Source organism: Danio aesculapii, chromosome 15 (assembly GCF_903798145.1).
Source record: "Danio aesculapii chromosome 15, fDanAes4.1, whole genome shotgun sequence".
Classification (NCBI taxonomy): domain Eukaryota; kingdom Metazoa; phylum Chordata; class Actinopteri; order Cypriniformes; family Danionidae; genus Danio; species Danio aesculapii.
The window spans coordinates 41,419,181-41,442,709 of record NC_079449.1 but is presented as its reverse complement, the minus strand read 5'-3'; the positions used below and the strand labels follow the sequence as shown (position 1 = coordinate 41,442,709).

Below are 23,529 nucleotides of genomic sequence, written 5' to 3'. Positions count from 1 at the left end.
AAACCTTAATAAAGCTTTAAAAACAAATGTTATTGTAAGGAAAATAATTAATCCATTTCAATAAGTAAATAGAGCTAATAAATAAACATTTCTTAAAACCTTTATTGGAATATTGTTAGGGATTTGATGGCCATTGACCCGTTTGAGTATAGTTTTACATGGACATAGGAAAATTAAGACCCGTTTTAAAATGATTTACGACCTACAACACAATATTTCCGTGGATTTAGGACTTTTTAAGGCCTAAAAATAATTTTTTGAAATTTAAGACATTTTAAGACTTTAAGAGCACGTAAAAACCCTGCAGAAGCTACAAAAATTTACAATGTAAAACAGGAAATATGTTGAGTACATTGTTTTTGTTTACATCCCCCAAAATGGTCTAACATTGAATATATTATCATGCATCTTATTATTAATATTAGTCCATTAGAAAAGATCTTCCTTTTCAAATTCAGAAATTAAACCCGAATTAAAATAACATTCTCAGTTTATGTTTCTACTGAATCATCCGTCCTTAACATGCTTTGGGCTGCAGTGACTACATGAATCCATATACAAAATACATTTTGCAGCAGATTGATGTCAATCAGGCCAGTATAAGATGTAGCAGTGTAAAAAAAAAAAACACAGGATGTTTTTACACACCTTCCTCTCTGTGGCTTTCTCATTTTCAAGTCCTCTGCAGCACACTAACAGCTCGTGCAGCGCCAGACTCATTGTCGTTCTCACTTAATGCATCAAATTCATCAGCTGCATACATGAACATAAACAGTAACTTAACCACTGTGTCAAGTGTGTACTTTACTGTACATCCTGCTTAAATCTGCCGGGCATCAAAACGAATAATTCCACGTATAGGCTTGATCTGTTCAATGCAGAATAAAAAGAAAAGAGAGGTTTTAAAAAAGAAGCCTTCGCTCTGATTATGCGTTTGCTTAGAGTACTTTATTTATCATCCGACTCTGCAACTTTTTGCACTCCTTTCCATGCGTCGCATCAGTACCGCCTTTCAGCTCTTCTTCACTGCTGCTGCTCGAGTTTCATACTGCCATCTAAGGGATGGCGAAGAAAATAGCTCATGTATAATAAGTGCTAAGAAAAAATAAATAAATAAATAAATAAATAAATAAATAAATAAATATACATACATATATATATATATATATATATATATATATATATATATATATTATATATATATATATATATATATATATATGTATACATATATATATATATACGTATATATATATATATATATATGTATATATATATATATGTATAATATATATATATATATTTATATATATATATATACATATATATATATATATATATATATATATATATATATATATATATATATATATATATATATATATATATATATATATATATATATATATATATACATATATATATATATATATATATATATATATATATATATATATATATATATATATATATATATATATGTATATATATATATATATACACATATATACACACATATATATATATATATATATATATATATATATATATATATATATATATATATATATACATATATATATATATATATATACATATATATACATATATATATATATATATATATATATATATATATATATATATATATATATATATATATATATATATATATATATATATATATATATATGAAGTCAGAACTATTATGCCCATTTTTTTTTATATTTATTTCCCAAATTATGTTGAACACAGCAAGGACATTTTCACTGTATTTCTGATAATGTTTTTTTTCTGAAAAAAGTCTTATTTGTTTTATTTCGGCGAGAATAAAGCAGTTTTAATTTTTTACAAACCATTAAAGGTCAAAATGATTAGCCCCTTTACAGGTCCATAACCAGTTCATGTCTCTTTTCCCTCAAGAAGTGGACATTTTTTGCAGTTATTCACCTCATTTTCTATTTAATTATGATATCTGTGTACTCCATTTAGTGGCATTTTAAGCACTATTTTTAGCTGGATTGACTTGTTGGATGGTTAATTTTTGATGTACCGAAAATATTTTCTATAGATTTAAAATAAAGAAATATGAAAAAAACAAAAAATAATTTTTAAAATACAAAGTTATTACATCATATATCATTAGAAAAACTGTAGCCTGTTGTCATTTATTTGACAAATAACAAACTGGCCAACACATTCAGCTTTCCACAGTCAGAATTTGGCCATTTGAATAAAAACAATTAAAACAATAATAAGTGCTTCGCAACTTTTTTCTAGCCTCTCTCAAAAAATGTGAAAATTCATGGATAACAACAACAGCCATTACTGTTGTTATAACAAGTATATCATTACTATTAAAATGAACTTTAATATGTGCTGCTTTTGGTGCCATTGGTGGTTCCATTGTATATAATAATAAAGATTTGTTTTTAAATAAAACATCCTTGTTATTCCATATTAAAATAATTGTGGGGTGAAAATTTGTGATTACAAACAAATTTTCAAGATAGTAGGGATTGTCTGTGAAAACTGGACAATTTAACTGGAGTTTTGTCAACAGAAAGGCTACATTTCAACAAAAAGTCTATGCCACTCAGAGTATTGAATATATAATTAGGAAATACATGGAATAATTGTCTCTATTCTTCATAAATTCAAACTGATATATATATATATATATATATATATATATATATATATATATATATATATATATATATATATATATATATATATATATATATATATATATATATATATATATATATATATATATAGCTTTTTAATTTTATTATTATTATTATAACAAAATGAAATAATTACATTACATTTTATCCCATTATATACCAGGGAGCAAACAGATATATATCTTTTAAACAGATTCACAGTTTTTATAGCTTTCTTGTTAGTATAGATTCAGAAATCAAAAACATATAAAGAGTTAGATCTTCAAGAAAAATCTGAAAGAAAGGTTCATGCTTACAGAATTTACACCTGTGTATAAAATATTTGGCCAAAAATATAATAAGATTAAATAAATAAAACACATCTTGATGTTCATTCTGATGGTTATATTCTAAAATAACATTTTCATATTTCAACATAACATCAGGAATTATACCACTAAATATACCTAATACATTTTTCCAAAAAAAAATTGATATACTCACAATTCTAAAAAAGGTGAGGCAGATCTTCAGTTTGGTGATCACAGAAGGAAGAGTTCACATTAAAATCAAATAAACCTTTATAAAAAAAAAATTATAAATAATAAATAAAACTTTGTAGGGTAGCACCTATGTATTATTTTATAAGACACTTCATGGATTTTATTGTACATTAGGATTTTTTGAGGTAAAGTCCCTACTCTTTTCCAGTTTATATTGCCTGTCTGTTCCAATAATAGACAGCATTAGGACAAGAGATTATCTCACGCTGGAAGAGAGCGGATATTTTTGTCATTTGGCTTTGTGGAAAATAGTAATTTACCAAGAGCTGATTTTAGCACATTTAGATGTGGCACAACCTGGGGAGACTGATTGTCCCATCCATGAGCATATAATAATCCCAGATGGGATTGCTCCAAAACAATAGCAAATTCTTTAGCTGTAATTGGATATAATGAGACAAAAAATCATTTAAAAGGCACTCCTCTGTTATTAAATAATTGTCTAACATAAATTAAAAACTAGGCGACGCAGTGGCGCAGTAGGTAGTGCTGTCGCCTCACAGCAAGAAGGTAAGCTAAATTGCCCATAGTGTATGAGTGTGTATGGATGTTTCCCAGAGATGGGTCGCAGCTGAAAGAGAATCCGCTGCGTAAAACATGTGCTGGATAAGTTCATTCCGCTGTGGCAAGACGCTAAACCGAAAAGAAAATGAATGAAATTATAAAACTGATTAAATATTCATGATGAGTCAAATCCACAAACAACGTCATCCCGCACATTTCCCCTACTCCGCCTCTTACGCGCCATCATGGCGGCCGCCAGGAAGCACAAACGCATGGCAGCGTCTCAACCAGGGTTTTTACCTCTTAAATCCGATTTGGATGGTAGTATTTCGAATGTCAAACGGCGAAAGAGAGTAAACAAAAACAAGAAAAAGAACTGGAACAAATACAGTGATATCCGAGATGTGGAAGACTTTCTGGACGACGTGCGGCTTCAGGAGAAAGCCACAGGGTTAGTGATCAGATGTTGAACAGAGTAAACAAGGCTGTTGTTAAGGAATGGATTCAAGGGAAACTGTTATATTATTTCTGTACTAACTTTTGTTCATATTTTAATACATCTATAGTCACATTCCCTCTAGTAGACCATATACAAAAACGTAATTTAGGTTGTTTATAGCTGTAAAGTTGGACAGCATCACGTGGCTGTTATTTGTCGTAGCAATTTGCATTTCATCGTTGAATTGTATTTTGCATTAATACCATCGTGTATTATATAGTACACGTAAAAGTCATCTGGAGTTTTTTCTTTCTTATAAAAGCCACAGTATTACTAGATAAGTAGCACTTATCTACACAACCTCCATCACTTCATGATACAGTCAGCAACAAGATTTATATTTCATTTCTATTCGTTCTTTATAGGGGGTTGATATCTGAAAAACCAGATGAAAGTCTCTTCTTCGTCGACACTGGTGAAAAAGCGAAAGATAAACAACCACGTATGTATAAAACACATCTGTTTATCTCCTGATTGTATTTACTTTGTCTATTTAATTTAATAGTCTTGTTCTTATTATTAGAGACGACAACCAAGAAAGGTAAACGATCTAAACCTTTGCGGATAGATCTAATTCTTCAGCCGGATTCCCACATACCTGCTCCAAAAAAGTAAGTACAGTCCAGCTGTAAGATTGTCTTTCAGAATGAATTGTAATCTTTGTCCTCTTTTTGACTGAGCTCTTGCCCACTGATGATCTCATCCTTGCGCTCCCAGTATTTCTTTGGGAATGTGAAGATAAACAATGGAACTTGGAGGGCTGTTGTGTGAACGGCCTTCTGAGATCTGAGGGCTTTCGTTGGTCTGATGTTGTTGAATTTAGAAAACTGGTTGATTTGTATAATGGTGAATTATATGTATACATGGTTCCCATCTGCATTTTCAGTTCAGCCAATCAGTTTGAGCAAACGCAAACACTGTTCTACCATAAAAAATATTATAATTATTATAGATGCAAGGTATTGTTTTATACTTTTTAACATTGCATAATTTAAGATTATATTATATTTTCTGCTTTTCACATGAACATAAATATAAATTTGCTTGCAAGAGATGCTGGTTATTTCCACCTTTTGACATGAAAATTAGTTTTGACATTAATTTTGTTTGCAAAAACAAAAAAAGTGTTGTCTTCATTTAAAGCAATGTGTTTGATTTCAGTATTCATTAAATAAGAAATGTGCATTTTCATTAGAAAAAGATCACCTTTTAATACTAACTATACAGTGCATCCAGAAAGTATTCATAGCGCTTAACTTTTTCCATTTTTTTATGTTACAACCTTATTCCAAAATAGATTAAATTCATGTATTTCCTCAAAATGCTACACACAATACCCCATAATGACAATGGGAAAAAGATTTTATTTTAATTGTTGAAAACCAGGCACCGCTTATCACCAGGCTAATACCATACCTACAGTGTAGCATCCAAGCACCTTTAATGTGATTACTTTCAATTTCATAAGGTTCCTTTTACATCATCGATGTTGTAATGTAATTACAGTACATTCAGTTAAATAGACTTTAGCATTCATTTAGTTGTTCAAGCATAAAATGAGATGAGAGGCCGTGTAACCGCTGGCGCTATCAGGATCAGCAGGCGAGTGCAGAAACTCCATTGAAAATACTGGGGTAATATAAACTGTCATATTTTAAAGGCATGGCGAGGAAAAATGGAATTTAATGCAGTGTATCTAAAGGTCAGTAAGGATAACTTTCTTATTATGAATTTTTAATTAAAAATCAGACCTTAAACATGGCAATTATATAATGGAAAGACAGTTCACGGGAAGCGCTGAAGCTGGCTGGCTGAGATTAAAAGTCTGTGCATATACCCCGTTCTCTATTGTAGATTAGTGATGCATACAGATTTCTCCTTTAATTTAATACTTTCTAAAGGATGCTAAAGAGTAAGATATTTGCATATATGATTAAGATTAGTCAGTACTAAAGCCAAACCTGGAACTATTCTAACTGAATAACTTAAAATAACAGTGCAAAGATGTTTACACCCCAATGAATATTTTGGGGGAAAATATTACTGCAATTTAAATAGAGGTAAAATAAAAAACATCAAAAATATTACATTTAGTTGAAATGTATTGAAAGTCAATGTAGTATCTTTCTGTTCCTTAAGATTTTCGGTGAACACACTTTTAATAAACTGTTTATAACAGTTTGATAAAACTGTTTTCTTTAAATGCACTGAAAATATATTATCTATATTAACAATTTTTTAAAAAAATTGTGGTTGTCACCTTTTTCAACTCTGGTGAGTTTCCACCCCTTCAAAACCGAATGGGATCAGTGCCCAGATAATAAACTTTTTGAAATTCAGCCAGAAATAGGAAGAAAATCTAATTTATTTTTTAAATCAAGACATGATGAGATTGTTTATACAAGATGCCGCATTAGACACACGAGACTCCAGAAGAACCAAGAAGAAGAAGAACCACCAAAATGTCAATATTGCAACACAAACCAAACTGTTAAACATATTTTTGTGGAGTGCCCCATTTTTAATGTTATCAGACAACAATTTTTTATCTGGACAGACTTTAAATGAAATATTTTTAAATGTGAATCCATCTAAAATTTTACAATTTTTATCAAAAGGAAACCTTAAAAAACTTTTAGATTTTTATCTTATTATCATTATTATTTATGTATTTTACCTTGTATGTTATTTATTGCTGTTGATTACTTGTTAGAATATTTTTCTAATTATAGAAAATTGGTATTTATAAAACGTGCTAAAATTGATCTATTTTTATTTTTTGCCATGACATAGCCATAGAAGCTGAAATGGCAATAAAATTAAAACTCTCTCTCTGCACCCCTTCAAAAACAAGAGAGACAGAGACAAAAACATGTAATGAGTGCATCTAAAAATGTATGAATGTGGTAAGTCAAGTAATAATAGTATTGATAAAAATGGTAATTAAGATGATTTGGGGAGGGGAGTAACGGCAGCAAGTGTGACATTAATATTGTATGTAACTTTGAGGAGTTCTATATTAAATATTAGGGAAAATACTTCAGAACAGGTTAGCTGGATTTTTGTACTGAATCTTGTATTGCAATAGGTGTATCTGATAATCTATAACCCCTTATTATACCCATTTTTCACATAATTTTCGAATGTTTTTTTTTCCCCCTCAGTGTGCTGGCGTACCAACAGCCCAACGCTAAAAAGCAGCGGCGCAAGGCAGAAAAAGCAGCTAAGCTGGCAGCTATAGGTGTGTTGCCGCGAAGAGAAAAGCTTCTTCAACTCCGAAGGGCAGCAGCTGCCTCTGGGGTGTCAGTTAAAGAAAAACCCGTGGCCAATAATAATCCAGAAAGGCCATTTTATGACCTGTGGAGTGAAGGCAGTGAGTACAGTCAATGTTTGAATTTGCTCTAATGTCGGAAATGTGCATAGTAACACAAGTGTTCATTTCATTGTCCAACAGCACCTGAGGCTGCTGATCCATTCTACCTTGAACAGACTAAGAAAAAGCTTATCAAGGTGAAGACTGTGTTCTTTTTTTGTATTGTGATTAGCTTTGTTTTAGGAAGTTCATACATTATCACTTATAGCTAGCAGGTTACAAATATATTTGCCAGTTTCAGGTGCTGTTTTTTCTGCTTTTTCAGTTTGACATGTTAAGGTCCGGCATGACTAGTTTTTCAGTTTGACGTTGTATGGAGAATGTAATGATTGTTTTTTGACTGCTGGCAGTCACAGACATACAAAGAACTCAAATTCCTACTAAAAAATACAAAATTCTACCAATAAATACAGATAAAGTTTTATAAATCATATATAAAATATGAATCAATTTATTTAACATTGAACACATTTATTCTGTATTAAATATTTTTCTAATAAAAAAAAAATCTCTATCTTTTATGTACTTTAAATGTTATGTCTACTTTACAAATATTGTAAAAAGCATGAAAAAACCTTGGGAGCTCTTGCATGGTCACCTATAGAAACACAAATGGATGTCATCTGGTGGTCATGTCTGGTAATTTGTCCTAACAAAATTTGACTGAAAGCTAATTTTGTTTAGATGGCAACTTCATATTTGGAATTTAGTTTGTTCAGATATTTAGCTTTGATTTACTATCAAATTTAAGGTAAAACTGGTTTTATAAAATTGTATTTAATGTAAAAATGTTTCAATGTTCTATTATTTTCATAAACATAAAGCCACATAACTGTAGTTTTGTTTACTTTTTGAACTTTATTTGAACAATCTGACATATGTCTTCTTTAAAATGAGACTAGGCTTAAATATGTGCACCAAAGCATTAAAGATAGGCAATCATTTGAGTTGAATATGTCATGTCTATGTTCAAAAAGTGGAGGCTACAGTTAAGAATAAAAAAATATAAAGACATTTTTATACCTCTCAGCCGTCTTGAAATAACTTGCTCGTGTGCTCTTACACTTAAAGTTCAAATAAAGTTGAATAGTTTTATGTCAGTTTAAACAGTCCTGTGACCTTCAATGAGACCATCAGTCATGGACAACAGTTATTTTCCATTTTTTCAATTTATTTATTACCATTATACATGAATATTCAGGAAATATGTTTTCTGACATGTAAAATAATCGATTAGAATAATTTTATTTTTATTCTAAAATGTTCACATTCATTTGTTTAAATTGCAACACAACACACATTTAGACATAGACACGTTTCTGTAAAGAGAATTCCAGTAGAAAATGCTGTAAAATGTTGAAATTACACTGTGCGTCGTAGAGAACAGTGTTGTTTTTATTATTACTTGTTTTAAATTTAAAATCCTAAGTGCCGTGTTGTTTTAATGGTTTTGTGAGAACAACCCATCCATTGTTGTGTTCAGGTGCTCAATTATTAATTAATTTCCCCTCCTCCTCTAGAGACCAGATAGACTGAACGAGAAACCTTCAGTGCTTCCTGCTATTGAAGTCATTGCTCCAGGAGGCTCATACAACCCAGACTTCTTTTCTCACCAGGTAAAATGCTCTCTGTTTCTCTTACGCATAACTTAATTTATAATTAAATGTGTTTTCATGATGACCCATATGTTTTCCGTATCATTGTTTGTTTTTGTAGGAGCTGCTTCGTGAAGCACATGAGGTGGAGGTCAAAAAGCTGAAAGTGGAAGAAAAGTTGGCACGACAGCTTGCTGTGAATCAGGACATTGCCACTGAGGTACAACCTCAAACTTTACCTCCTCAGGTTGCAGTCACAATACCAAACTTTGGGGAAATCTCATTTGGGTAAATGGGCTAGTAATGAATTTAGCTCACTTTCAAACCAACTGCCTTTCTGTTGGTCAACATGAGATTTGTCCAACAAATTCAAAATATGAAAAAATACTAAATTATTTATTGCTAAATTATAAAAGACCAAAATATCGATAAGCTCTGATGTTAACGGTTCTGCTATCGGTCCTGGAAAATTATTGCTGAATAAACACTACTTACAGTAGCATAATTTAACTGACCAAACTTTTTTAATTTGCGATATTTGATATTCTTCTGCACAGTTGGCAATCTCACATAAAACATGCTTGGGTTTCTGGCGAGCGCGTGAAGTATAACAGCCTTCACAGTTCTCGGCTGTGTGCGCACATGCACACACAGCTCAAAAAAAAAAAAAAGTCTTCTTTCTCCTGCATATCCGCTCATGTTTGTGTACAAAGGTTTAATTTTATAAGGTGGTGTACCTGCACTACAGTCAATAAAACAGGAGTCAGGAGAATCCTCCACATCCACACAGGTCTCAGAACCGCTCTCTGTAAATGCTGCTCTCAGAATCACTCTCCATCTCCACGACACGTGTGTGGGTTTGCATTGCTGTTGTGCAAATTAACAGTTTTTTTTTTTTTTTTTTTTTTGCTGAGACAAGAGCTTTCATGGCCCTTTAAGTTAAGTGGACACAATACACACTTTTTTTTAGCAGGTTTGTTTTATTTATTTTTTGAGTAGGCACACACTACATTGCGCTGCATAATACTTGAAGTTCACCTAAAAACTAATAAAAAATGTTCACCGTTTACTTGTATTTAAGTAGTTCTAAACTTTTATCAAGTTTTTTTTATCCTGTTGAACACAAAACAAGATATTCTGAAGGATGTTGGAAACCAGCAGCCATTGACGTCACTTGTAGGCACAAAAAATATGAAATTCAGTGGCGGCTGCTTTCCAAAATCTTTTTGTGTATCTTCCTTTGTGTTCAACAGCAGAAAGAAACCCAAACAGGTTTGGCACAATTGAATGCCGAATAAATTATACAGGGCTCATACGGTCTTGAAAAACCTGGAAAAGTCCTGGAACATGGCATTTTCCAGGCCTGGAAAAGTTTTGAAAAACAGAAAAACCCACAAAGTTTTGGAAAAGTCATGGAAAACAAATATCTGTATTCTTGAATATAGGATACAGTGTTTCCTCTAGGATTTTTCCAGCTGTGGCGGTAGGCCTTTTGCACAGATCTACCAACTACCTATGGCGTTATTTCAATAGCAAATGTCATAAGCGTAGTATTACAAGTCAAAATCAGATTTATGTAATACGAGCATGAGAAAATCTTTGCTTGCCCGCTGATTTCCTCTGTTCATGCACAACTTCTTACACGCCCTCAAATATATGCTGCTCAAGCGCAGATTTTCTTGTGTGCTCTCAAATAAACGCTGCTGAAGTGCACGTTTATGTAGTGAGTATGTCTCCAACATTTATTAGATTGCTAGGAATATTTATGAATGTCTCCAATAGACCTACAAAGCGACATTAATGCATCCTGAAGTAAAATGGCTATAAACTCCAGCAAGATAAAGTCTTTTTTTGTTGTTGTATGCAGAACTATAGAACCTTTAGCTGTGTTATAGTTCACTTATACGTTTTGGTGCGATTATAACCCGCTATTAAAAAAAAAGACTGACTGTTTTGAATGAGAACGGTAATGTAGCTGTGGCGGGATAAATTTTGGTGTGGCACCCCACTATGGAAGAATAAATGTAACGAAACCTTGGGATAATTGTCTTGACTTCTATTCTGTCCTTGGCCAATCACATACTCTCACATTATTAGTGCGGTGTCAGCATTATCAAAATCAATTTTACATAGATATAAATATAAATTGAAACTAAATAGATTGCTGCGTGTTTTACGATATGCTGTTATAAATTTGAACATGCAATGTTTTTCTGTTACCAGGCATATGTAGACATTGCATGAAACATTAGGTCATTTGAAAGTCTTGGAAAAGTCCTGGAATTTTAGCAGTAAAAATGTGTATGTACAAAAATTGTTTTTTTAACTATGCCTTTAAGTGAGCTGGTATTCTGCTTCAGACGCTGGCTCCAGGTTTAGATAACATATCCACATGCTCTCCTAAATATGAATTTGTTTGTGTTTATGCAGGAGAGCACCTTTAAAGAGCAGGTAGAGGGGTTAATTGAAGAAGATGAGTATCAGCCAGAAGATCCAGATGGGGATGCTGATGACACAGTCATTGGGCCAACTGCAACACAGGAAAAGAAAACGGAGAGGCAAAGGAAAAAAGAGAAGGCTGAAAAGATCAAGGTAAGCAAGCAAAATGGACTTGATTGTTTACCAATCTCTTGATTCTAGGGATGCACGATATGTCATTTCTTTTTTCAGATACAGATATTCAGTTCAATTAATCTTTATTTCTAGCACTTTATTTTTAGCACTTTTACAATGTAGATTGTGTCAAAGCAGCTTAACATAGAAGTTCTAGTAAATTGAAATTGCGTCAGTCTAGTTTTCAGAGTTGAAGGGCTGTGGCAATTTTACAAAACCGTGCTATTGAAAAGCCAACTGGAGAGAACGTGCAGAAATAAAAGTACTGTTAACAGGGCTCGACATTAACTTTTTTAATCACTAGCCACAATTTTGTTGTTGGGAAAATTCTATATGCATAAATTTGACTTTGGCATGCTAAAATTACTTGATTTAAATTGTGTTATGTCCACATGCCTCCTTAACTTTTTAAAAATTTATTTCACATGGCTTTTTTGGGCTCAACACTAAGAATTTATCATTTTTTTCCTCTGGCCACACTAAACGAATTATTTCCTTGCCACCAATTAAAAAAAAAAATTGTGCCAAAACAAGCTAAATATAGCTGTTTACATACATTTTTATTCTTCATTTGGCAGGCTGGCAGATGTTAATGTCAAGCCCTGACTGTTACATAGCACAAACACCATACTCTGCACATAATATATAAAGATGACCCTATTAAAAGAAGTCACCTGGCGTCCTCTCTACTGCTCCCCAATCACACACAATATTTTGAGCTTCCTAGCTGACCGATAAACAAGGGATAACGTATCACTCAAAAGAAAAGGGCTTTCCCATGTTTTATTATGTCTGTATCTCAGAAGAGAAATTAAACTAAAGGAAAATACCATCCTAAATGCTAAGGCCATAAAAGCTGTAAGATTAACACTTGCACACAGTATATCGAGAGGATCAATGACTTAAATTCAGTCTTTAGGACAAGCCATCCTATTACCTTTTTAACATAATATCTCTACTTTTGTCTCTAGTGCCACCCCTCACACAGCTGCACATAATATTTACATGAGACAAGGGGCAGATACACACCAGAATACACACCAGAATTTTTCTGTCTATTAAAAACAGTTGTACTCAATAGGTAACGTGCAAAAGCTGTCACTAGGGTGGTAACTTTTCAGAAGCTTCTTTTTTATTTTTTTTTGTACCTAACTGTTTCATACACAGTCCACATTTATACATTTATGGCCCGTTTCCACTGAGTGATACAGTACGGTTCGGTATGCTTTTATGGCTGTTTACACTGTCAAAAGGTACCTAAAAGTGAATCGTACTGTACCACTTATTGTGTACCCTTTGCAAAGGTTACCTAGCACGACAAAGGGGTACCAAAAGGTGCAGCTAGATGCGCAGCTGAACGCTATTGGTTTACAGAGATACGTCACTTGCACATACACAAGCAGGAGAATGAAAACAAAGAAACCGCCATTTTTAAATACACGGCCGAGACATTAAATCGAAATACTATATACAAATAATGAGCCATGGTCGACCCGAGCTCAAACTAACCTTATTGTCTTCTTGATGAACAGCCACAAAGCCAAGAACAAAATCTGCCTTGTCCTGTTGTTTGTTTTATGAGGCTGTCTAAAAGTGCGAGCGGGTATTCACTTTCTCCAGAGAGCTCACGTGTGCATCTATATTTGAAACAACGTACTTTTCGAGCTCATGATAATAACATGCACGTGATTATTGAAGTGCTTCTGACATCCAAACACAAGAGTGAAGCGCGAAAAATAAAGGAGAAGCTGGAAAAAACAGAGCAAATGATTTTTTCAGCAACCTAAAACATGAACAAACTACCATGTTTAATTATTATCATCACCTTTTGCACTATTATGAACTCAGAATGGCGTAATTACTTTCTAACAGAGGTTATATGTGCTGGCGAAGATTAAAGATACAGATGAGAGGTTTGCACTGACTGGACTATATATTGCGTGTTGTTTTTGAACCCAAATAAGGACTAAATGTATGCTGTGTGTAGTTTTTCTGTAATTGGCAACGTATCAGAGACTGTAAGGGGCTGTGTGTGTTCATATATGCTGCATGTATTTGTTTATTTAATCGCAGACGTTACAGTAGGTCGTTTCGCACTGTCATTGATCTGCAGTTATAATCGAATTGGTTATAGAAAAGTTAGTAATGATCATTTATACACAAGGATTTGTGTATTAAGCATCTGTTTTGTGAGAAGTGCTTCTCATATGATATGTGAACAGCCCGTACAGCTTTACTTTGACATTTACTTGAGCGAGCCTGATAAAGGTGACCCATACTGTACCAGTCAGTGGAAACGGGCCATTAAGGTACATATTAGAACTTACTAGTGTACCTCAATGGTACTTTAAACACAAAGGGTATTTTTTAAGGTACCAGTGTGGACATTTTAGGTACAGCAGTGTATCTTATGAAAAGGTATCACCTAGTGACTACTTTTGTACCTTTATTTCTCAGAGTGAAATTGAAACTAAACCCGGCAACTGCAGTGATCACTTTTTTCTGTTATCTTTATTTTTGCACTTTGTCTTTGTGCACTGAATGTTAAATTAATAATGAATACAAGAGTGCTTCGAGCATGTGACACGTTTAGTCCATTTTGGACACATCAGACCACCAAGCGCACTTCATTGGTTGTTATTATCCAATTTTATTTATTCACTTTCACCCATATTGTCCAATTTATTAGTTCAATAAACACTGTGTATTCCTACTTGATTCATTTTCAAATCTTTCATTTCTTTAACAGGAGTTGCAGAGGAAGGCAGAGCGTGAGGTGATCGATAAGAAACAGCAGTTGTTTCAATTGCGCTCTATTCGTGCAAACCTGAAGAATCAGGAACAGAGGACCAAGATGAGGCAGGCTCAGCGCAAGGCAAAACAAGAGGCAGAGAAAAGCATGCCTCGTCGACTGGGCAGACTCAAGTCAGTACTTTGCCAATCATTCTCAGACTTACACTGGGTGTCAACATTGTGAAAAAAAACATTAAAAACACAGAATATATTAGGGATTTTAAAAAGTCTAAACAAAAGGGGAAGGTTGAGAGGGAGGATGTTCCAGAGTCTGGGAGCAGCCAGCAAGAAAGTTCTGCATTTTTAAAGTTAATATGCTGAAGGACTTCAGAGAGAGCTAGCTGCCGGCTAACCTTGATTAACCCTTGATCGCCCCTGAAGGATGTCAAAACAACATATGTGGGGGTTAGATCTTTAACATAGTGGTAAATATCTTACACTGATATGAGTCTTAAATATTAAGACTAAAAAGAAAGATCATACACATTTGACCACCCTACAACAGTTCATACCATTGCGAATGCATGCTCATTTCAATTCTGTAATTGGCACCTTTGATCAGACAATTATTAACCTCTTCAGGTTCTCTCCTCTTCTTCAAAGAGTTGGTTTCTACCACATTTATGAAAAGTGCACATAGATGGTGCTTGCTTTTTAAATGAATAATTTCCTTAACATCAACAACACACTTGTAGTTTTCCTGAAACATGACATAACTTAATGGTGATAGTGTGATATTTGCTGGGTTCACACCAAACTTAGCCCTTCCCCTGATCCCTACTCCTCGTTTTAAGCATATAGTTACGATCTTATTGCCACATTATATCGTTATGATAACATGATATATGCCTTCAGTGATTTCCTAAAGATAAATACCAAAAAATAAAGCAACTGAAATAACTACAACAGTCGTGATCGTCTGATCTCATATGAAGCATGAGATCACGATGACGTATGATGACGTGCGCAGGTGCTGTAGTGCTGTCCAATGTCTTAGGGGTTTATTTTTTAAAGGGCACATAGTTTACCCCTTTTTTAAGATTTAATATTAATATTATGGTTTTTCTGAGTGTGCCAGTTTAGGTTCAGTTTAAAACACAATTTAGATTGTTTTATTATAATGTGTTAAAAAGTGTCATTTTGGGGGCGTGTCCACAGGCAGCCGTTTTAGGGGTGTGTTGCTTCACATGAAAATTAGTTTCCACTTCCCGCCCAATGTAACAAGGGGGCGGAGCCAAGAGACAGAGTGAAGCAACATGAGTCGGACACAGACCAAGCAGAGAGTACAAAATCGTTTGAGTCCTTGTATAGTTTTACAGCCAACTGTGCTAGTTTAAAGTTCCAAGCTTGTACACTGAGACTAATAACCAGGCACACTGAATTAACTTTGACTGAGGCACCAGAGCCATGACAAGGCACACTCAGATGTTATTAAAATGAAACTATTCAGATTGTCCTCTATGGCGCAGCAGAAATATGAAGTGTCCCGAATCGTGGCTAAGTGCCGTGGACAGACGCCGACTTGAAGCACCGTTGTGTGTACCCTGATAGAAACCTATGTTTAGAATTCTGAAATGCATGCAGCATTTCTGGCGTGCGACCTGCAGGCAAGTTTGTTATTTTATTTACAATGAAGGGACACGCACGTGAGGCAACACGCTCGCACTTTCCAGCAGCACCTAGTTAAGATCACAGGGAGCTTCTGTGACCGCGAGAAATACAAACGCCTGAAGTTTCAGGTAGACGTAATGAAAAGTACACGTTTGCAAACCTACCTACAAACAAACTAAGTTACAAACAATATTTCCGACTAGAGCGATCATGTGATGAAAGTTGATTTTGTGTTGAGCCCAATGAGCCTTACATCTAAAAATAGAGCAAGAGTGTTCATTTAGTGACATCGCTTTGACTCGCACGCTGAAAAATGGCGGACGTGAAACAACAAACTGAGGATATGGTGATGCGCACCTGTCAATCAATATTGGTGGCCGGGGGGACCGTACTCCTACATCAAGTTGCGGTTGGTCTGAAAACCGCCCCAATCGGTCGACCGTTTTTATGTTGTTAAAAAAAGGACTGGGTGTGTTTATATCACCCCAATATGACGGTCTCTACACTATACCTACACACATGCCTGTCCAAACAGCTTGAAAAGTTGATTTTTCACCATAGGTGCCCTTTAAAGCCCTTCCCCTTCACACTGTGTTTCAAGGGCCAAGGAGTAGGGGTACACAAATGCAATGCAAAAGCAAATAGAGGTGAATTATCATGGAATGTGCAAGGGGAAAAACACCCCATGGATAAACAAGTGAGTGGCACAGTGCTTCATGTTTGGTGTGAACCTAGCAAAAGAGAATCAAGTTTCTGAATGGTCTCAACAGCTAAATGCTCAGAATGTTTGCATATACCTACACAGTCTTGCTTGCTTTTTTTCACTCGCACTCATTCTCACACACAAAAATCTGATCTTTTCCAGAACATGATCCAGCCCAAATTAAGTAACCTTGTGTGCTTTGATTTGTGTTTTATCTCCTGTAGGTTCCAGGAACCCGATCTCGATATTCAGCTCAGTGATGAGCTTGCCAGTTCACTTCGCAGTCTAAAGGTGCGTTTAACTGGGGCTTTGTTGAGCTTCACCAGAGTTTCACTTTATGTAATTTGCAAACAATGTGTTTCCTTATCCTGCAGCCAGAGGGCAGCATCCTAAAAGACAGATTCAAGAGCTTACAGAAGAGAAACCTCATTGAACCTAGAGAAAGAGCCAAGTATGTTCAATGTCTTACTGTTTTATTAGTACAATAACATTGGCGATGTGTATTCTTTTAGTGGTGTTACTTGGAAATGTTAGGCTTTGTGTCATTTGTGTCTTTTTTTAATTCTCTTTTCAGGTTTAAGAGGAGGTATAAGCTGAAGTACTCGGAAAAGAGAGCCTTCAGGGAGATACAGTGAACACACGCTGTTATTTTTCCGTCTTGGTATTCTGAGAAATGATGTTGTGTGTTCATATTGCAATAAAATATAAAGCTGTTATATTCCAACAATCTCTTGCCTTTGTGCTGTTTTTGAAAATGTCTGTTTGTTTATTCCTGTTGTAGATTTATAGTGCACGTTGTGCCAAAGCATGTTTACAGAAACTGTTTCTTTAGTTCCCCCAGCCAGCATGTCAAGGGTGACTGTGACAAAGAGAAAAATCCATAATATGTGAAAAAAAAATTGACAGGAAGCAGATTCTGCAAGAAAAGCCCACCCTCTAGTAAAAGGCACACACACAGTTGAAGTCAGAATGATTAGCCCCCCCTGAATTTTTCTTTTTTTTAATTATATTTCCCAAATGATGTTCAACAGAGCAAGGACATTTTCATAGTATGTCTGATAATATTTTTTCTTCTGGAGAAAGTCTTATTTGTTTTAGTCTTTTTTTATTTTGGCTAGAATGAAAGTAGTTTAAAAAAAATTTTTAAAGCCATTTTAGTCAAAATTATTAGCCCCTTTAAGCTATATTTTTTCGATAGTCTACAGAACAAACCATCATTATACAATAACTTGCCTAATTACCCTAACCTGCCTAATTAACCTAATTAAGCCTTTAAATGTCACTTTAAGCTGTTTAGAAGTGTCTTGAAAATATCTAGTCAAATATTATTTACTGTCATCATGGCAAAGATAAAAGAAATCAGTTGTTAAAAATGAGTTATTAAAACTATTATGTTTAGAAATGTGTTGGAAAAAAATCTCACCATTAAACAAATTGGGAGAAAAAATAAACAGGGGGCTAATAATTCTGACTACTCTGTATATATAAATTTATTTCCAAATATTGTCTAGTTCTATGAGAAATTTTAATCCCGTTCATGGAATAATTTTTCATTTTAGAAACATTAATCAAGATTTTGTCAGGTTTTTTTTGTCACTTTTTCCTATGTAGTTTAGTGTAAGTGTGCATGTTAAAACTAAACAGTACACCAAATACACACACATCTGCGGATTGCTTGGGGATGTTGCTCCAGGCGTTGCTTAATCCAGGTCTCCCGCCTGCCAAACAGGCTTAAACTATAAAGCCATTAATGTCTAGTATGTAATTGCAATTGGAAGGACTTAAACTGTTGCTGTGACTCTTCAGATTGTATTTGAGATTATTTTTAAGGTAAAGATGTGTTATATAGTTTGTCTCCATTGTGTGAAAACAAGAAATTTCACAATGCAAGTCAAACAATGGACTCTATGTGGATGTATCCGAAACAACTTTTAATTTGTCAGTAACTTGGGTCGCGCGCTTCCGGTGAACTGTATGCCATTACAAAATCGTTTAAGGTCTGGTTTCTTTAAAAATCAGCGATCTCCACTGGCTGAGCGATAGCCGATATAAAGTGGGTCTCAGATTGTACAAAAAGCACTGCACTAAATAAAAAATTTCCCCACCATGTCTTTTATTTTACCCCAGTATATAGAGCTTTTGCGCTAGCCTGCTAATCCTGACGGGCGCGTGCGAGTAAACGGCTTTTCAGCTGGTTTTACGCTTGAACAACTGAATGAATGCCAAAGTCTATTTAGCTAATTATATTTTAATTACATTACAGCATCGATGCTGTAAAAGGAATCGTATAAAATGGAAAAAAGTCACATTGACTGTTTACCGGAAGTTTATCAGTGTGGGAAGAAAGACCTCGACATAAACCCTGTTCATGCAGTTCAACTTGACCTTTAATTTTCAACATGACCAAGAAACCGCTTTAGCCATTTACATCTTATACTAGTGATTCAGTGTCATCACTGTTATGCAAGCTAACAGTGTTCTCAGTCCTGAAGAGACAACACAATATATAATAATACTATTGAAATGTTTCAGAACAGCCCAAATTTAGAATATCTGAGGTTAAGGTGTTATAAAGATCCTCAGAATAGACTTGTTGGAATGGTTACATACGTTTCTTGTTATTCTGAAAATATTGTGCATACTATAAAATGCAGACTTTTGTGTACTCTTAAAGTGGCTTATTTGTGTTTGTATATATGTAGCTATTAAGATTGAACTCATTAACCCTTTTTTGTTTAAATAAAAGTGTAAAAGAAAAGGTGTATATATTTTTAATTAATTTGAAATGTAGCTCTTGTGATTACAACAAGAACGCGCTTCACAAAATGTTATTGCTGTAATGGGGGTGGTTTATACTAGGTGGCAGTATGAGCTAAATTACATAGCCACAGGTGTATGCGTGAGCGGACGCTATGAAGGAGATCATATGATTTTTACGATTTTTTTACAAAGAACAAACTCGGTCAATTAGCTGATGATACTACAATGCTTGTCAAAAATAGTAAAGAAGTAAAGATTGTTATTAATTGTATTGAGGAATTTTCTGAGGTCTCTGAATTAAACATGAATAAGATTAAATCTATTTTATTTGCTCTTAAAGACCGTCCCTTAAAAGAAATTAGTGGTATACCAATTAAAGACACTGTCACCTTGGTGTAATAATATGCAAGGATTTGAAACAAAGAAATGAATAAAGTCCATCATTGAAAAGATAAAAAAAACAGATATAATACGTGATTAATGAGAGATCTGTCCTTACATGGTCGTGTGTTGCTGTCTAAGACAGAAGGAATTTCAAGGTCTATACATATTAATGTCAATGGAAACTCCGAAAAATGTTGTTAAGGAATTGGATAAAACTCTTTATGATTTTATTTGGCGAAAAAAGGCTCACTATTTAAAAAAAAAAGATATTTTAACAGCAAAGACTTTCGGGGTCTTAAAGTGTTACATTTTTACAGATCTCAATGAGGTATTTCAGATAAAATGGATAATTGAATACATTAAAAATAAAGAAACTTTGTGGCATATCTTTCCGAATTTTATATTTCTCATGGGTGGCATAAATAAAAATAAATAAAAGAGCTTTATTGCCAGGTATGTTCACACATACGAGGAATTTGTTTTGGTGACAGAGCTTCTACAGTGCAACAGCATTACAGAGACAGGACAAAAAACAGATAATAAATATATTTAAAAAAAAAATAGAAGTAATTAGTGAGTGCAAATATACATATTGACAAGTGTATGTACATGTTTATTACTATATACAACGTTATATGTAGCTGTTATGTGCAAATTGGCATGTAAGTGTGTGGTTAAATAAGTGTATATGTGTATAAAAGTGTATGGCAAGTAGTGATGTTGGTTCCACAATAATTATCATCAAGTGTTCATGAGATGGATTGCCTGAGGGAAGAAACTGTTTCTGTGTCGGGCTGTTCTGGTGCGCAGTGCTCTGTAGCGTCGACCAGAAGGTAAAAGTTCAAAGAGGCAGTGTGCTGGGTGTGAGGGGTCCAGAGTGATTTTGGCAGCCCTCCTGCTCGCTCTGGATAAGTACAGTTCTTGGGGAGTAGGAAGGGTTGTACCAGTGATTCGCTCAGCAGTCCGAACTATTCGACGTAGTCTTTGGAGGTCGTATTTAGTAGCTGAGCTAAACCAGACAGTTATTGATGTGCAGATGACTGATTCAATGATGGAGGTGTAGAACTGTTTCAGCAGCTCCTTTGGGAGGTTAAACTTCCTCAGCTGACGAAGAAAAATCAGCCTCTGTTGAGCTTTTTTGACAATGGAGTCAATGTGAGTGTCCCACTTCAGGTCCTGAGAGATGGTGGTGCCCTGGAACCTGAATGACTCCACTGCTGCCACAATGCTGTCCATGATGCTCAGTGGGGGGAGAGCAGGGGGTTTCCACTGTTTTGAGCGTGTTGAGCTCCAGGTTGTTGTGACTGCACCAGACTTCTTCTTTTAAAATGTAACTTCTCTATTGACAAAATCCCCCAAAAATTGGCAAGTTTTCATAAGCAGGCATTGCTGGCTTGGCAGTTGGTCTATAAACATAATTTTACACCTTATTGGTATTTTCTGTGGAGTAATAAAGATATCTCGTACAAAACGAGGTCTATATTTATTCAGTTATGGTATGACAATGGAATATTTACAGTCAGTCAATTATTTGATGAACATGGATTGCTTTTGTCATACTCGAAATTCCTTTAAAAATGAAAAGTTTCTGTAAAACCAAAAGACTATGCTGTTATTTTTGATGCAATACCAAGTAAAGTTGTATCACTGTTGCGTAATTCCATATATAATGTGAAACAACAGCCAAAGACAAGTGATGATGTTTTATTCATTGGTGATATTAACATTGTTAAAGATAAATGTAGTAAAAGATATATTAGAAATGTATTTAAAAAGAATCATATTCCATCTTCAGCAGTCTTCTGATCATCACAGTTTGGAAACATTGAGTGGAAGAAAGTATGGTTACTAACAAATACATTTTTTATAAGTAATAAAGTAAGACGGGTATCTTAAAATTTTACACAGAATTTATCCTGTAAAAGAGTTATTTGAACGGTTTGAAGTTAATAGAGAAAACTTGCGATTTTTGTGGTATTGTTAAAGAATGTTACTCATCGATTGATGTTTCTAACTTTATTTCAAGGACATTTGGTACACTAATATAAATTGGGTTATATGATATCATATTTGCTTTAGTACAAGATGAAATTGATTCAAAAAGTACAACCTATTTTCTTATACAACTAATAATATTACTTGGAAAATACCATATTTATGTCAAGAAATGGGCCAAAGCTAAGCCAAATTGGGAACATTTTATAAAGGAGATTAAACAATATGGTACTAGACTATGAAACATTAAAAACAGATAAGCTAAAAAAAACATATGAAGCATTATGTAAATTTCAATTGATTGAATATGTTATTATTATTATTATTATTATCTTACCTATTTTTTTTACCCCTGGCATCTGTTTATACTTTGTATAATTGAGATAATTTCTCTCATTTTATTTTATTTATTTTAATTTTGTTCATAATTGTTGTGAGATGTATTCTCTTGAACTAAGTTTGTACATATTTACAATTTAAAAAAAATTTTTTACCATCATGCTAGTTTGCTACAGCTAGATAACATCAAATCGCTTTTCAAGTTTGTAGTACCATCACTACCCAAAATATTTTTTGTTGTTGAGATTGAGTTTTTGCGATGGACAAACCACGTTTTTTAAATACAGGATATCCCCTCCCTGTCGAGTGTTTGATGGAATGTCGACAGTCAAATGGAATTACGGGTGTTTTCCGGAAGACATAACGTGGCGGGAGGTAAGTGTGAAATATGGGAGAATCCCGGGCAGTGTTTATGCTTATGCTAGCCTCCAGATTTCTGGCCGGTTGTTTTTGCATTTCGGCGGGTTTCGGATAGTTTTTGGGCTGGAATCAGTCAGCTACATCTGGCAACACTGCTCTCGGAAAAACGGAAGTGTTGGCAGGTATGGTCGCAACGTGAAGGTAAGTAAAAAAGACAACCTAGCTTAAAGCAGGGTTCATACGGTCATGGAAAACCTGGAAAAGTCATGGAATTTTGACATGGCATTTTTCAGGCCTTGAAAAGTTTTGGAAAACAGAAAAACCCATAAAGTTTTGGAAAAGTCGTGGAACACATATCTGTATACTCAACACAATCTCACGGCAATTCGTAACTTTTTGATTTAGTGGCTAATTCGTACAAATTCGTACAATCTAATTCGTACAATTTAGTATGATTTGCTCATCCCCCAATGACGGTTGGGTTTAGGGATATGGCTTCTAGTATTATTCTATCAGTTTTCACTTCCATCTATGATACGTTGTGTTTCTAATCACTAGTTAACTTGCTGCCAAAGTTGCCCTTGCAAGAAATGGGAATAAGAGATATGTCCTGGGATGAACCTATACTCCATATAACCCTGCGACAATGTATTCCAACAATGGACTGTTTGAATTGGAGATGGCAAAGACTAATGTGAGCCACTGTATCAACCCAAAGGGATTTGGAAGATTGGCCAGTGCACAACTTTATTTTGCAGCTGACAGTAT

General features: G+C 34.2%; 2 protein-coding genes across 2 annotated transcripts in view; one reads left to right on the top strand and one right to left on the bottom strand.

Annotated features, from left to right (window-relative positions):
- The window catches only part of atm (ATM serine/threonine kinase), a 155,958-nt gene extending 154,970 nt beyond the window's left edge, over positions 1–988 (bottom strand). Inside the window, exon 1 of the mRNA XM_056474506.1 lies at positions 649–988. Coding sequence (XP_056330481.1) covers positions 649–720 — 72 coding nt within the window. The 5' untranslated portion in view covers positions 721–988. The remainder of the gene's footprint in view (positions 1–648) is intronic.
- Positions 989–3,976: 2,988 nt separating this feature from the next.
- Positions 3,977–17,650, top strand: nop53 (NOP53 ribosome biogenesis factor). The gene is made up of 12 exons (XM_056474397.1): positions 3,977–4,187; positions 4,601–4,677; positions 4,759–4,846; positions 7,400–7,608; positions 7,690–7,745; positions 9,129–9,224; positions 9,325–9,423; positions 11,634–11,795; positions 14,566–14,741; positions 17,148–17,214; positions 17,298–17,374; positions 17,498–17,650. Exons 1-12 carry the CDS (start codon positions 3,982–3,984, stop codon positions 17,556–17,558), a joined length of 1,374 nt encoding a protein of 457 aa, XP_056330372.1. The 5' UTR covers positions 3,977–3,981; the 3' UTR covers positions 17,559–17,650.
- Positions 17,651–23,529: the final 5,879 nt, after the last annotated feature.

Bases quoted from the DNA above. Each gene is read 5' to 3' on its own strand.
- nop53 (XM_056474397.1), top strand. From the start codon at position 3,982: ATGGCGGCCGCCAGGAAGCACAAACGCATGGCAGCGTCTCAACCAGGG. The intron at 4,847-7,399 runs GTAAGTACAGTC...TTTCCCCCTCAG, and splicing joins CACATACCTGCTCCAAAAAA to TGTGCTGGCGTACCAACAGC. The intron at 7,609-7,689 runs GTGAGTACAGTC...ATTGTCCAACAG, and splicing joins TGACCTGTGGAGTGAAGGCA to CACCTGAGGCTGCTGATCCA.